Genomic DNA, 16,666 nt, shown 5'->3' with positions numbered 1-16,666 from the left:
ATTCAGCAGGAGGATGGAATCTTCAAAGCCACACTCCACGGTCTCTCCAGAAGCAATTCTCAACTGTCTCCTCGCTTTAGCTGCAACCAATTGCCGACTCACTTCTATATGACTGGCTACTCCACACACGACTCGATGCTGCTTCCACAATAAACACCATGACTTGGCACACAGCTCAATTCAGCAATTGCTTGAGCTCTACTTCACACTTGCACTTCACTGGACTAATCCAAATATTCCAATTGTGTTTCGCTATCCCCTTGATGAGTCTATACATGACTGATTTCGGCTTAAGGCTACTGGTCTTTTATAGGCGGCAGAGAACCTTCTCTGCCGGCCCCGGAGGTGGGCAGAGAGGGTTCTGAAACAATCAGGCATATCTCAGTTCCTATTGGCTCAATCGCTAAAATTTTGTAAGTTTCCAGTATTATCTATTTTATTACCAAATTCGCCGCCAAGTTTGTCGCCAAGCTTGGGGGTCACTAATTCGGCATCGAACAGAGATGATCGTAAAACGGTCTTCCCTGTGATTGAACTAACCGTGCTGGGAAGCAGCATAACAGATTAGTAACAATATGCTGAACCATAATACAGATACTTCCTATGAAATGCTAGTCTTTATATTTCTTAGGAAACATTAACTTGTAGAGTTATTTAGAAATTGCTTAAGAAAGATGCAACAAAAGTAGCTGATTAAAATTTTAAGATATTTTTTTCATTTATTGCTGAATATATTATGACCTTGTTCATAGTTCTACAAGCGTTTTAGTAAACTTGTGCAGAGTTTTAATATTTATGAGACAGATAATAAAATAAAGGGAACAATGTATTCATTAAACAGATTATTAGTTTTACTAGTTGTATTTTTCTTAAAATTCAAGATGTAGTATTATTGTGCTTTTATGCTCTTGTCTTTAAAGTTTGCTATCGTTTACAACATTTTTATTTTTTTTTATTTTTGCTTGCCTTTTCAGTTTTCTTTTGTCATTAATGTAATAAAATCCTTAAATTTACATTCATGAAATTTCATGCTTTTTGCTATTTACATTTTGCTTGGCAATCTAAGCAGAAAAGAATCAAATTAAAATGTTGTTATAATCAATTAAAAATGTTTTGAGTAATCCCTGCATTATTTATGGAGAAGTTGAAAGTAATTTTAATTATTATTATGAACTTGAAAGATAAAGATATCAGCAATAGAATGCAAATATAAATTTTGGACTATGTACCTTGGTATGATTTTTTAATTTATTTTCCACATGGAATAAATCTTTGTTAATATTCTAAATATAATTTTAGTTATTTAGATGTTCCAAGCAGAGAAAGCAACAAATGTTCCAAGCAGAATATTTGTTGCATCCTAGGTAGTTCCAAATCTGTACTGTGAAAAATAACCAAATTAAAAGAATATATTGTACAATATTATAGAATAATATTAGCAATTTATTTACTATTAATTTATTAACTATTTATTTGAAGTAATTACTAAGAATAAAGTAATCAATAATAATAATTATAATAATGTGTATTTCTGAAGTGTTTTTCTTTAACTTGAATATTTTTATCTATGTAAATACTTTCTCCCTATTTATACCATTATTTTTTTGGTCCTTTAAGAATTAAAAAAAAAAAAAAAAGCGTAATACTGCATATATTTTTTTCCTTCACAAAAGATTTAAAATTTTATATATATTTTTATAACCGTATGTGTAGCTCTTTTTAAGAATGGTGGCTGATTGATTGACTTGTCTTATAGAATTATTCTTTTATGTGTTATGTTGGAAAATTATTTTTTAAAAAAAAGTGGAAGCAAAGTTTAACTCAGAAGGCCTCCTTTAAAAAATAAACATGAGAATGTAGTATGCCATTTTTATTTATTGCTTTTTTTTAGGAGTGAGAATACTGATACTCCACCAGGATCCCCAGACGTGGTTGTTCTGATTAGCAATTTTAGGAGTCAAATTATTAAAGTAAAAGTATGTAATCAAGTTAATTTTTTTTAAAAAAAACTGTTTAACTGTAATCAATATATGGATTATTCATTAATTTTTGCTACATGTTTTAAAACAAAAGCATATGTTTATTGTTAAAATCAGGAATTTTGAGTGATGTATACATACGTCCTTGTTATGTAATCAGAAAATTAGTTAGTGTTTATGTTTAGGTAAATCATTGTTTGTATTTTGTTATTTGAAGAAAAAAAATTTGATTTGATATTCATTGAGGATTTATACAGAATATCCACTCTAATCATGATATAATAGATAATTTGTGAATAATTATCTATTATTAGATCTTTTTTCTTTTTTATATCCAACTGGGAGTGCATTTATCTTTAAATTCTTTTTAATATATTAACAATAATTTCTTTATTATTGTTATTTTTTTTCTTTATTTTTAATACAATTAGCATAGTATTTCTTTCTTGCAATAAATGCAAAAAGTTCTTTTTTTCTGCATTACATGAAAGCTATGACTATATCCTTAATCTGTTGTGTTGTTGAAGAAAGTACATCTGGTTGATTGAGAAATATTCTAATTACTTAATATCAACAGATGAAAAAATGTTCTTGAATGGAAAAATTCTCAATTTTTTCCTGACATTTCATGTATATAAATTGATTAACTATGCATGTTCACTTATTTGTTGGTAATTATAACAAACATACAATTATGGTATATACTTCTTTAGGGTATGATAATGGTATTTTAAATGAACCTTATTAACTGCTGTCCATTTCTATTTTATGTATTTATTCATTTCATGAAAATAAATGTTAATCTTTAATATTGCATTGAATGATTAGTTATTAATTGCATGTAGATGAAATTCAATCTTATATGTTTTCCAGATTGTTTGTTTCATCTTGCTCCATATTTTAATTTCATTGGAAGTTTTAATTGAATTTCTCTTTTATGTGCTTAATTACATTTGTTTCAAATTTTTCAGGTATCTAAAAAACCTGGAAAACAATTCGAAGAACTTCTTTATGATGAGAATGATTCAAATGGTGGAATTTGGAATAGTATTACCAGGTAGGTAATTCTAAACTAATATTCTTTCACAAGTTTATTTGATATATTTACATTGATCCATTTGTATTCCTCTTTATAATTCTTTTATAGCAAAAGGTAAAAAATGATTAAAAAAGAGATATTTGGAATGCTGAAGTATTTTTGGCAGAAAATTAATTTTGTAATTTAAATTATTTGAAGACTTATGAAAATAGTTGTTTGAAATTATTAATTTGCCATTCCATCTATTGTTCTATAATTTATAAAAAAAATATTCTGTAATTTATTATAATTTATTTAAAAAATTTGATATGTTGCTATAAATATTTTTACCAAAAACTTGGATTCCAAATGCTAATATTGTATTGTAAGAAATAAAAAGAGAAATCAAGTTATATTTAAAATAAATTTAATGCAGTGATGCTTGGTAATGACTTAACTATGCTCTCAATGATTTTCATTACTGACTTCAGCTAAATTTGGCATTAAATTAATCCTTAAAGAGCACTTAATAATGATTAATTGAAAGAAAAACTTCATAAGTATTAGGGATTCTATTGACTAAATTTTCTTAACTCATCAGTGAAGATTCATGTGTCATATAGTTCAGGAATTTTATAACTTCCTTGCTTGATTATGTTCAATTGAAAAGTTGTGAATTCTATTTTCAGTCTATGCTCTTAACCAACATTATTAAAAAATTAGTTGACTTATGTGTGCTTTTGCAACACTGTTCACTGTGGCTGGTGGATGTTTTTCTTTATATGAAACGTATGTAGACCAGTTACACCTGAAAATCTTTTAGCAAAGCAACCTAAACCACATACTAGAACTAAATTCATGTGGTACTTAAGATCTCCAAACCTGCTTTGATCTGCAAAGGCTCTGCCTTTTTTCCATTATCATCATTCCTAGATTCATATATTTACTGTAACTGCAATGATTCTGCTTACTGTTGGCTTCTGAATATTTTCCTTTATTTGAAATATGTGGGTGAGGTGCTTTTGAAAGTCTTCCAGCAAAGCAATCTATAACCTAAAATTGGACTTCTACTTCAGGTGATACTTGTGACTTTCAGGATTGTTTTGATCTGCAAAAGTTTTTCCATTTTCCTATTGTCATCATTCTTAGACTCATATATTTAGGCATTACAGTACAGTCATTCATTCTTCAGTAGATCAAACAGGAGAAATTACAATACATTTCTCTTTTTATACTTCTTGATTACTGAAATTAGAGCATATCTTTGCCCCCCCTCCCCAATTTTAAGGGTCAATATATCCTGTTTCAAATCTTCTAAAACTCTTTTAGTTTTTATTGACTGCTTTGATTTCACACATGACAGATTTGATTTTGTCCATTAATTTGGATTTATAAATATGATCTTTAGTGAAATGGAACTATCAAATATACTATTGGTTAGTAGATGTCTCTTATGGTTTTAAATATATTTTAATGGAAAATATAAAAGTTCACAGAAATTTAAGGATTTTATTTTTTTATAAATAATTGGACTGCAGTGTCCTACTGGTAAGGTCTTGGTCTCAGGTATGAAATCCTTCAGGTTTGAAACCCGATTCTATTAAAGATTTGTCATGTGTATCAATGTGTGCATACCATATTGGACACAAAGAGTCAGACTTCTCCCCTTTGATGTGGTATGGGAGTTTGGAAAGACGAATGTCTGCTGAGGTATCGTCCTGGTCATCTGAACCAAGATTCAAAGTTATGCACTTTAGTGCACTCTTTTGCTTTGTGAGTTATGATTGATAATTTAGCCTTTTTTTTTTTTTTATTTTGACACTTTAAGTCTTTGTGATGTAATTTGTTTTTCAAATTAATTTTTTGTTTCCATAATTTTTATTCCATGTTCAATTAATTATACATTTAAAAACTATTAAGGTTTTGTATATTTAACAGTTCTAGATATGTACTCTTATTGGGGGAAAAAAACTGAAGTTGATGTTGATTTGAAAGTAGTTGGTAATTAATTTGTACTTGCTTCAAAATCACCTTTCTTTACTGTTGATTGCTACTTTGTATATTAAGAAGTTTATATGAATCTTTATAAAAATGAAATTAAATCTTTTATATGTAATAATATATACTGATTAGTCTGTTATATTGTATGAAGCATTGAACTTAAGTTTAATGCTTTATATTGTATTGTATGGAGCTGCTTGCAAATTTATTTTATTTTATTTATTTTTTATTTATTATTAATATTTCAGAATGTTTACTATAATAGACATTTCAAAACAAAACTTCTGAGCACAAGCAAATTTCTAATTTTATTCAATATGATTGTTTAAGAATTTATATGGATACTAAAATTTAAATGTATTAATGTGTCTGACAAAATAAAACATCATGTTAAATAAAAGCAAACTGAGAATTCCCTTCCCTTTTAGTAGATTGCATTTTCATCCCAATTGTTTGGAATATTAATTTTTGTTTTTCAAATTTCTATTTGCTGCCCTCTATCTAATTTTCATTCTTTTTTTTATAATCTCTAGAAATATGTTCAATATAAGGTATTTTATTTTCTATTCATTCTGCTTTTAGCAAGGTATAAAGTAATGTTATGGTATTTATGTTTATGTTATTATTATTATTATATTTTATTTTTATTATTTTCAAATGAAATAAGTTTTAAAAGTATTGCATATTTAAAGTGTGTTTCCATTATTACATAAGGTGTCTTTAGTATAAAAAAATTAAATAATTATTGAAAAGAGATGTATGATTGAAGATAATGTACGCATTTGCAAAATTGTCTATTTATTCATACTCTATGCATGGCTGTTTTGTTATGAAAGACAAAGATAATTTTTAAAACTTGAAAATTAGTATACTTGTGTAATTTTATTTATCATAATGTATTATTAAACACTTGATAACTTAACTGAACTATGGAATTACATCTTCGAATTAGAAGGAAATATTTTATTTTTAAATGTTTGTATTCATGCTTATGTTGCTGAAAGCCATGAAACTCTTTATTTAATGTACAAATATATCATTTATAGTTTTTTCTGATTGACAAAAAATTGCTGATGTATCAAGATATTGATTTTTATTTTTAATGCTTAACATTTAGCTATGTTTAATTTGCAAATTTCATGGCAGCGTAAGATTCAAGGATTTAATATTTTAGGCTTCCATTTAAAAGAAAGATTCTGATAACATTTCCATTTGATACAAGAACTTTATTTTCAATAAACTTATATATTTTATTGTCCTTCATGCTGTTTTTTAAATTAGACTAACAGCAAAAACGAAAACCATAACATATGTTATGAATCTCTAGAATTTATTTCAGCTTGTGGGAATTCAATAAAAAATGCTTATTAATGTTTTGAGCATGAGAACTAACATTTCCCTCCTTGTAAATGAACATACAATATAACTTGCATTTTTATAAAGTGAAGTCAGGCTTTTATGAAGAAAGCTAGAGTTGTGGAAATAACATCAATTTTTATAGAAAAGCAAGTCATGCCCTATTATCTGAGATCAGCCATAAGGAATAGTGCAATTAATGTTTAAAATTAGAGAATTCACCTGAAAATTGTGTTAGATAGCAAAAAAAGTTTGTTGCAAAATTGTGGAGTAACTCTGATTTAATATACATTTAATACTTTGTGTAGCCCAATAACTTAATTAAAAACCGTGAAATTGTTTCATGCATAGATTGCTTTAAATACTGACTTGAAACAACCAACGAACATTTTTTTCATTACATGCAATTGAACATATTTCGTTTTAAAATGCTTGTCTTATTTATTAAAATTCTCTCAAAACACTGTTTTTTTTTTTTTTTTCCCCTTACTTGTGACATCAGTGAACAAAAAAGCTATAATATGTATACATTATTACCTTTTTTTTGCATATCTTAAATTGTTTTTAAAATAAAATACCTTCTTTTCAAAAACTACTAGGATCACAGTAATCTGTTTCAGGTGACAGTCAGTAGCCACTTTAATATAGATAATCATAATTTTACAACTCTAGATTTCTCAGTTCAGGCACAGTTTTGCTTTATAAAGGTATAAGTACATAGCTCGCATTTAAAATTTATTGAAAAAATTAAAAACATTGTCTGAAGGATTAACCACCTATTGTGCGTTATGAATAACAATAAAAGACAGACATTGATTTGTATCACCCACTTAAATTGAACCCCTATTTTTTGTTGCATTGCATGATGTAGAGTTAGGTATTATGCATGTCTGTTTTGGTGACACAATTGTGTTTTCCTTTTTTCCTTTTCTGTTTTTGCAAGCAGCATGCCTATCATTGGTGGAATAGTCGAGGAATGGAGATCAATATGGCGAGAATTAAAAAGGTATCACTAATGCTTTGCTTTGTAAACATGCTGAATTAACACACTCCCTGTATAACATCATATGAAGGTAATGAAAAATTATTTATAAATGTGCTTTTTTACTTTCTTTTTAGTACCTTCTCTGGCAACAAAAATGAAAAAGAAGGAGGTGATGACAAAATAAATATATTTTCTCTTGCATCTGGTCATCTATATGAAAGGCTTCTTAGGTAAGGATCGTCGTTACTCAATATATGAATTCTGTTTTTAATATTTCCATTTATGAATTGTATATCCAGGTTTTTGTGGCTGTATTAATTTCTTTTATTTTTCATAAAATGAGAGTTTTTATTTCGTATTATAAGGTACTATTAGAAAAAGAAATTAAAGTTACTTGTATGCAAAATATCTTGGAATATATGCACTCTGAGTAACTATCATACAAATTACGTTATTATAAAAATGATATGTAATATACAATTATATAAAATATTTGGTTTTCATTATATAAATGAAAATGTATTAATTTTAATGAATTAATGCATTAATTGTCATCAGAATTAATGTATTTACTCATTTGTTTTGAATTAATTGGAGAACTTCTTGATGGAATTTTTTGTTAATACAGAGTTAAAATAAATATTATTATTATTTTTTTTTTTTCTTCTCAATGAATTTCGAAAAAACAGTTAGATTTTTAATATGGTTACAATTACTAAGGAATATTTTATTATTTTAAATTATAACACATTTTTTCCTTCCTAATTAGTCTAGAAATTAAAGAATTTTATCTGAGTCTCCTTTTCCTTAATAAACATCTTATCTAAAACTAGAAAATTTTTATATAAACCATTTTGAGAACTTTCGTAAGTAGGCAGCATATTTTGTAAAAAGTTGTTATATTGACTTAACTTTTTAAACTTAGATTAATTTATTGAAAGTATTAAGATTTTAAATATTTTTTGGGAGGGGGGGGGGAGTACAGTACAGTGTATTTTAAATATCTTTCATTCGTAAATATGTTTCATTTTTCTTATTTTATTAATATGCATTTATTTTCATAAATAATTAATAATCATTTATGCCTTAAATCTAATATAAAATTCACGAAATTCAAGATTTCAGATGATTAAAAAACAAAATAAAAGAAACATACATTGCAAGTATTATTCTATTTGGTCTTCTCACATAGAATTTTTTTATTGCGGACAAACCATATTGATTGTAATTGCATTTGTTCAATACAATGCAAATATTTATAAAACTTTTTTGGTCATAAACTTTGATTTATTTTTAAGGTATGGTCTACATGTGTTTTGCCATTTTGGTCTAAATATTTGCTGAATTACTTTGAAAACTATTATTTCTTTAATTATTTTTTAATTAATTAGGCATGAAATTAAAAATTATATTTTCCACCTCTAAATCTATTTTAATATGTTTTTTTAAAAAATATTTTTCCCATAAATGCTTTTGAATTAAATTATTTTGAAAAATATTTTATTTTTCAGGATAATGATGTTAAGTGTTTTAAAAAATACCAAAACTCCAGTGAAATTTTGGTTTCTCAAAAATTTCCTTTCTCCAACATTTAAAGTGAGTATTATATTGTGCAAAAGAGTTAGTTTTTAGTACAAAAAGGTTAAATGAAAGTTTTTTTATTTTATTAGAAATTGTTATTGAATATTTGTAATTAATAATATGAATAATTACTAAATTTATTGATATATTTTATTACAGGAAAAAAAATTTATCTGTCATTAATATGGCTCTCTTATGTTTTCTTGAAACTAATTTTTTCCATAGCATTTCCAAAAAAAAAAAAAAAAAAAAAAAAAAAAAAGTTTGTTTTTCTTAAATAAATCTAATGGTTATTAATTATTTATTAATATTACAGTCAGATACAAATTTACAATTAACTACATTTATGAAATTGAGCTTTTTAGTATTGTAAACATATTGATAAGTATTGATGATAAGATTTTGATCATATAAATTTTGAAGATATAAAAAAAATTATTCAAAATTTTAAAAATATTTTTAAAAAAAAAGCAAAAGTTTAAAAAAAAGAAATAAAAACAAGTAATTTATATAACTCATTTAAGTAATTAAGTTAACAAGTAACATTATTCGTTTATTAACAATTATTTCTTTCATTTCTTGTGAGGCATTTGAAAATTCAGTTGCTGTTTTTGGTTTTTTTTTGTTTTGTTTATGCCATTTCTTCCATTTTAAAGGATTTTCTTCCATATATGGCTCAAAAGTATGGTTTTGAATATGAGTTAGTACAATATAAATGGCCCAGATGGTTAAACCAACAAAGTGAAAAACAAAGAATCATTTGGGGGTAAGTTATTTGCTTATGTTATTTTTAAATTCCTTTTTTAAGAATTTTATTATTTCAACTAAATATTATATTTGGTTAGAGTTTCTTTTTAAAATTCATCCTGTTCATTTCTGTAAAAAATTCTTCATTAGAAATTTAATATTTTAAAAAAAATTTTCTTCCTTGCAATATTAATTTATAAATTCCTATTATTATTCCTATTTTTTTGCTTCACTAATGTGTTTTTGAATTTTGTCTTAAAAAAGTAAAATTCTTAAATTTTTTTTAAGTGTGGAATTTTTAAATTTTTTTCCCACACTTAGGTACAAAATTTTGTTCCTTGACGTGCTGTTCCCTCTTGATGTTAAAAAAATTATATTTGTTGATGCAGATCAGGTTTGTATTATTGTTGTTATAAATTATAGAAGTAAAATATTTCACAATTTTAATTTTACAATTCAGCTAAAAATACTTATAATTTGCTTTATTTTTTTCAATTTATAGTCTTTTCATGAATTTATATCTTATATATTATGTCACAGATTATAAAAATACTTATTTTCAAAAATGTGTATTGATATTAATTGTTTATAAATTATTCTCATGCATTCTGAATGTAGGTTGTTAGAACAGACATGAAAGAATTAGTTGATCTTGATTTGATGGGTGCTCCTTATGGGTACACACCCTTCTGTGATAGTCGCAGGGATATGGATGGCTACAGGTACTTCAATTTGCTATTTAAAAGTACTAAAACAGAATCGTTTTAAAGAAATTATGTTTGTTTTAGAAACTTTTTGCTGCATTTGCATAACATTAATGGATAAATAAGATTGAGCACATTTGGCACATTGTTATTGTGCCGAAGTTAATCGTTAAGGAATTTATCTTTTCATATTTTAATTGTCTTTAAAAATTAGTTGTAATTATTTAAAAATACAGTGAATTTTTGAAGATAAATTTCTAACATAGGATATTTATTAAATCAACACTTTTGGTATATTTTATGTTAGTATTAGTTAATGAGTTGAATGTTTGGAAGATTAATGTTAAAGGAAATTAATTCATACATTTTTATATAAATAGTATTCTTTAAAATCAGAAAGATGATCACAAAAATAATAGCTGAAAAGAAGTAACATAAAAAGAATGGTTTCATAAGATAAAATAATGCTATCAAAGAAATAAGAAACATTTTAAATGTTTTTAATTAATTGACCATTACCATTTCTTATTAAATAAAATGATAATAAAGATATTTTCTGAATCTCTTCCCTTTTTCTTATTCTTTTCTATTTATTGAACTCTACTGAGTTAGAAATGTTGTTTTTTTCTTGTTGATAAATTGTCAACTAAGATTTAATTCCTTTATTTTATTATTGAAAAGATATATTTTGTTTAATTTTCTTTGATACATCAGATTTGAATGAGCACCTGCTTTAAATATGAAATTAGGATTTAGATATATTTGACCTTATTGTAATGGATAATTTTAAGCTTTTTTAGATGGTGCACTTGATAAGTCACAGTATACTAAGTAAAATTTAGAAATATACCTAAGAATATACATTATAAATATTTACTAAGTGTATATATGCACATAATAAATATACAGAAAATATATTTTGCTGATTCTCTATATTATTATTTCAATTATGATTATTATTTTCCTTTTAGGTTTTGGAGATCAGGTTATTGGGCCTCACATTTAGGATCAAGAAAATATCATATTAGGTTTGTTCATTTGAGCATTAAAAGATCAAATTATGATCATTATACTTCCTCTGTAAAATTATATATAAAATTGTGTTGAAAAGTACTGCTATGTTTCTTTCTTAGAAAATAATTTTTTAAATTATTTTTTATACATTTCAAATTTTAAATTTTGTATTTCATCCCAATTGAAAATATTTATTTCAATTTCTTCTCATTTATATTTTTTAAAGTATTTTAGGATATACCATAACAGTAATTTTTGAAATGACTCTTTTAGTGCACTCTATGTTGTTGATTTGAAAAAGTTTAGAAGAATAGCTGCTGGTGATCGTCTTCGAGGACAGTATCAAGGATTGAGTCAAGATCCAAACAGTCTTTCCAATTTAGATCAGGTACCTTAAATATGTTGAATTTTTACTGACATTTAATGCTTATAATATATCTTCTGTGGATTATTATTATTTTTTTGTTGTTGCTGTAATTATTCCTGTTTTATTGCCATTTTTCTTCTAGAGATTACATTTGTAAATACATATCTTATAATGAAAAAATGTCTCTTAATTTAATAAATTATTTTTTTCTCTATTTTTAAAGATATTTTCCGAAAAGTCAGAATTCATTAATGAATTACAAAAACTGATTATTGTTGGTACTCCTAAATATTAAGATCTGAACTAGGTATGCTTGTGATAAATTACTTTTCATCTAAAAGTTTTGGTTGAATCCTTATATCTGATTGTCCTATTATTTATATTAAAGATAAATTCATTTAATATTCAGAATTGGATTATAAATCAGAAAAAAAAAACCATTTTTATTTTGAAATTCATGAATTTGACTTAGTTAATAAGAAAGTTAACTGTGTGACTATTTCGTTTTGATCTTATCTGCATGGAAGGCGGTATGTTTAATTGCACTTCAGTGATTCATTGTAAAATATTTTTTTGAAAATATCATTACAAAGTTTTCTTTACTTTTGCATTTTTATATTTTTTTACTTTTAGACTTTAGAAATATTTATTTGGTTCTTTTTTAATGTAAAAGTTTCAGTTATTAATTTGGTCCAATTTATTATTTATATTCTCTACCACCATGCAAATCAAAAACATTTATTGTAATATTGAGTTCATGATCAACTTTAAAATGCACCTCAATTTTGGATGTTTTACATAGTAAGGCTATCCTTTTTGTTTTCTGATATATATAGTGTAGAGAAAGTATAGTAATTATCAAAAAAATTTGAATTCGGGATTTTGAGGACACTTAACCTTTAAGACCTTCTTGAGTTTCATTCTTTCTGAGTTCCATCTTCGAAGAATGTCCGCCTGTTTGTGACAAAGATAGCTGTAAAACGCTTTGAGGTAGATAGATGAAATTCAATATATGTTCATTATACCAAATTTGTAGATTTTTGTCAAATTTTGAGCAAATTCTGTCCAGTGGAGGTTGTTGGTCCGCTCTTCGACTTACCTTAAAGCGATAGCTACAAAACAAAGAGTTCTAGATAGAAAAAAATGTGTTGCACCGAATTAACATCTATAATCTGCATGCTTAACAAGATGTTGATTATCTTTCAGACTGTGCTTTCAAAAACATGATAATTACGAGATAAAGAGATCTGGTTGATAAAATTCGGCACACAGAATTAAAATTTATAGTCTTATCAACTTTTGAACCAAATCCAACAAGTGGTTTGATTGCCTGCCGGTTTGTACTTTTAGAAATATATAAACATGATAACTCAAAAAAGAGATTATTTAAATGCATGAAATTTGGTTTGGGATTTTGTAATTACAAGTCTAGTTTTGCTTCAAATTTTTCTTTCAGTCGGGTGGGAGAAAAGCATCTAGAGCACAAATTTGATTTTCGGATATTATTAATGGCATGCCAGGAATTAACAGCCAAATGACTCGCTAAGAAAGACAGGAATGAAAGTAATAAATTCATGCCAGAAGTTTATATTTCATAACTATTGTTAGCCAGTGCCATGCAAGGCGTTCTCTGGCATGATAAATTTATAAGACAGTATGTTAGAAAGTTTTGGGGGAACACCACTCCTGCTAGTTTAAGAATTATGATGCATAATTCAGATTTGTATTTAAGCAAGTTCTTCCTGCAGTGATTTAAGATTAACAGGAATTTTTAGCAATGAATAGCCTGACTTTTCATTTACTTGCTTATTATGATTGCTTATTGTGTTTTGAGTAAATTGTTAAAAAAAAAAAAAAAAAATCAGTCTCAATTCATATCTTAATCTATATCATTTTATATTTATATTCAGTATGATTTCTTTTTATTTTGAATTATTATAGTTTTTCTAAGCATTTAATATTTTTATTCAATTTTTCTAAGTAACACTATAAATCAAAATTATATATTTTTTCCAAAAATAAAACAATTATTTTTTTTAAAAAAATATTTGTATTTTATGTTTGAAATCATCTTCTATGTATTTTAATTATGTAAAATGGTTTCAGGATTTACCAAATAATATGATTCATCAAGTAAGCATTTTCTCCCTGCCTCAAGAATGGTTGTGGTGTGAAACATGGTGTTCTGATGATTCAAAAAAATATGCAAAAACAATCGATTTAGTAAGTTTGTAAATGCTTTATTGATTTTTTTTATTTGGAAACTTTTGATTGTGGAACATTTGCTTTTAATGTATAGTAGGTGTTGTTAAACTTCATTTAGAGTGAAGCTCATACATTTAAATGACATAATTATAATTTTAAAGACGTATCATCTTTATTTCTGATAATTTAATATATCCTTGTTATCAAAATCCTGTGCCATTATTAAATTAATTACTGCATTTCACATTTCAGTTACAGGTTTGTTTTATTAAATATTGAGAGTTATTCCTTAACTTAGAATAATTACAATTCATTTTAAGTAATTTGGTTGATACTACTGAATTTTTATATTCTATCCCTCTTGCCAAATTCCTGTTCCATCATTTAATTAATTATTATATACAGTTTTATTTTAAGTAGTTTGGTTGGTACTATTGAATTTTTATCCATCTCTCTAATTCTGGGCCATCCTTATTATTCTTTACCAAATTTTACAAATTAGTTTCCAATATAATTTCATTACTGGCTTTTAATTTTGCTCATTTAAAAATTTTATTTGATAAGAATGAATTGCATAAGGAATTCTGTAACTGTAGTATATTTGTATTTATCAATGCCTTTCATTTCGTTTATCAATGCCTTTCAAAATTTGATTATTTTCACTTTTGAAACTTGAGTATTTGCCCATATGAGCTGTGTTGCTTTTTTAAAATATTGAGTCACCAATTCCTAATTTGCTGAATTCTTAAATATAGGTATTACCCATTTTGAAATTTACAAAATCTGTCCAATAATTTGACATTCAGTTTCTATAATTTGATGTTTGTTAGATCTATGTATCATTCTAATTATGTTCATAAACTAGAGCCTTTCTAAATTATCAAAAATATTGATCTAATCATTTATCTTTTCATCAATTAAAAAAGAGATATTTTTAAACTACAATAAAAAGTGTATTGATGTTTTTAGAACAATTGCAATCTTCAAAAATATCTTCACTTATTTATATTAATTGCATGTTTATTCTTTTTTATTACAGTTTACTGAAAGAAAAAAATCTTTCATTAGCTCTATATACTTATATGTTGATTTAATTGTAAAATATCTCTATATTTAGTTGTAGTGTTAAATTTTTGTAAGCTTTTGTTGATTTTAGTTTCATGACTGAAAATTCTGAGAAATGTGTTACAAGTGTTTAATATTGTTTATATTTTTTAAGATAATTTTTGTTCCAGATAATTTAAAGTTGACTAACCTGTTTTTAAAAAAAGTTTTAATTTCATTCTTTCTATAGAAACTAATTATAGCTGATTATTTGTTTCAGTTATTATTATTATTTTACCTTTTCTTCTTTTAAATTAATTATATAATTTTAATTTCAGCATAAACAACAACAATAGTAACAGCAGTAAAATCTTATAAATGAATGTGACTTGCAATTGTTTATATATATATATATATATATATATATATATATATATATATATATATATATATTCTGTAAATCAGTATTACTGTTCCTTTTTGTAAATCAATATTATTATATTTACTATACCTAATCAGTATTATTTATTTTAAATATTTGAATCTGATTTTCTTATAAAAACTTAAAGATTTACTTAAATAAATTTTATCATAACATCAAAAAATATTCAGTTTTTTTTATCATTAACTTTTTTAGCAATAATTAAAAAAAAATATTAACCAACTTTTGTCTTATTTCTGATAGTGTAACAATCCTAAAACAAAAGAATCGAAATTAGCAAGTGCCATGAGAATTATTCCTGAATGGAAAGATTACGATGCTGAGATTAAACAATTGATTAAGGAATATGAAAACAATAAAACGATAGAACAAGCAGAAAAACAGAACAAAGATACAGGTATAGATTTTATATCTTTATATAATGTAACTTTCATTACATCATTATATTCTCTTTTATAAATGCATTGTGTTTTTAAATAGGAAGTTATTTCAAAAAATAAACTTTGTTTTAAAATCATTTGAATAATAATAATGAATTGCTAAAAATATATGATAATGTAACTGAATAATACTTCTGTAATATATATATATATATATATATATATATATATATATATATATATATATATTTGTTCTGTAATTTAAACAGTTCTAAAAATTTAGAGGGTCTGCTGGCTTTATGTTTGAAACTTGCAAATTATACTGCATTAAAGTGAAACAACATTTTACATACTTTGTTCCTATTTAAAGCAAAGAGAACTTATGGAAATATAGCAAATTACGAAGAAAGATTTTAAAATTAGAATATTTGCTTCCATATTTTATTTTTGGCCTGTTCTAATATAAAACAAAATATGAACCATTTTTAATCTGTAAATTTGATTACTGTAGCATTCCTTTGTAAACTTAGTTCACTGGGTTGCTCTTATTTATTTATTTATTTTATATATATAATATATAATATAGGATTCTTATTTTTGTGAGACTGTATAGTTATAGCAATTACATTTTTATTATTCTAAATGGATTTTTTCTGCATTTTTTAAAAATTTATTTAAATGAAAGTTTAATTGTGATTTGATTTTTTGCATGTGAAATTATAGTTTTAAGCTAACTTTTTTTCATTTCCTTTTCAGATGCCCATGATGAGTTATGATAAAAGAGTTGATAAGGCATTTTGTACTTCAGTGATATTAGGAATAAATTTTTTAATTAAACCTAAA

The 16,666-nt window shown here is 25.1% G+C and overlaps 1 protein-coding gene across 4 annotated transcripts in view; it reads left to right on the top strand.

Moving 5' to 3' along the window:
- LOC129969226 (UDP-glucose:glycoprotein glucosyltransferase 1-like) overlaps window positions 1-16,666 on the top strand; it is a 51,722-nt gene extending 35,056 nt beyond the window's left edge. For 3 of the 4 annotated variants that reach the window (XM_056083685.1, XM_056083684.1, XM_056083686.1), the window contains exons 31-43: window positions 1,892-1,976; window positions 2,951-3,036; window positions 7,301-7,360; window positions 7,474-7,569; window positions 8,851-8,935; window positions 9,577-9,686; window positions 9,989-10,061; window positions 10,286-10,389; window positions 11,343-11,399; window positions 11,659-11,773; window positions 13,859-13,975; window positions 15,687-15,840; window positions 16,580-16,666. In XM_056083685.1, coding sequence (XP_055939660.1) covers window positions 1,892-1,976; window positions 2,951-3,036; window positions 7,301-7,360; window positions 7,474-7,569; window positions 8,851-8,935; window positions 9,577-9,686; window positions 9,989-10,061; window positions 10,286-10,389; window positions 11,343-11,399; window positions 11,659-11,773; window positions 13,859-13,975; window positions 15,687-15,840; window positions 16,580-16,599 — 1,162 coding nt within the window. In that variant the 3' untranslated portion in view covers window positions 16,600-16,666. The remainder of the gene's footprint in view (window positions 1-1,891; window positions 1,977-2,950; window positions 3,037-7,300; window positions 7,361-7,473; window positions 7,570-8,850; window positions 8,936-9,576; window positions 9,687-9,988; window positions 10,062-10,285; window positions 10,390-11,342; window positions 11,400-11,658; window positions 11,774-13,858; window positions 13,976-15,686; window positions 15,841-16,579) is intronic. The other variant, XM_056083687.1, reaches the window with a different exon arrangement.

This window comes from Argiope bruennichi, chromosome 5 (genome assembly GCF_947563725.1).
Source record: "Argiope bruennichi chromosome 5, qqArgBrue1.1, whole genome shotgun sequence".
Lineage (NCBI taxonomy): Eukaryota > Metazoa > Arthropoda > Arachnida > Araneae > Araneidae > Argiope > Argiope bruennichi.
This window is presented reverse-complemented; position numbering and strand designations above follow the sequence as displayed.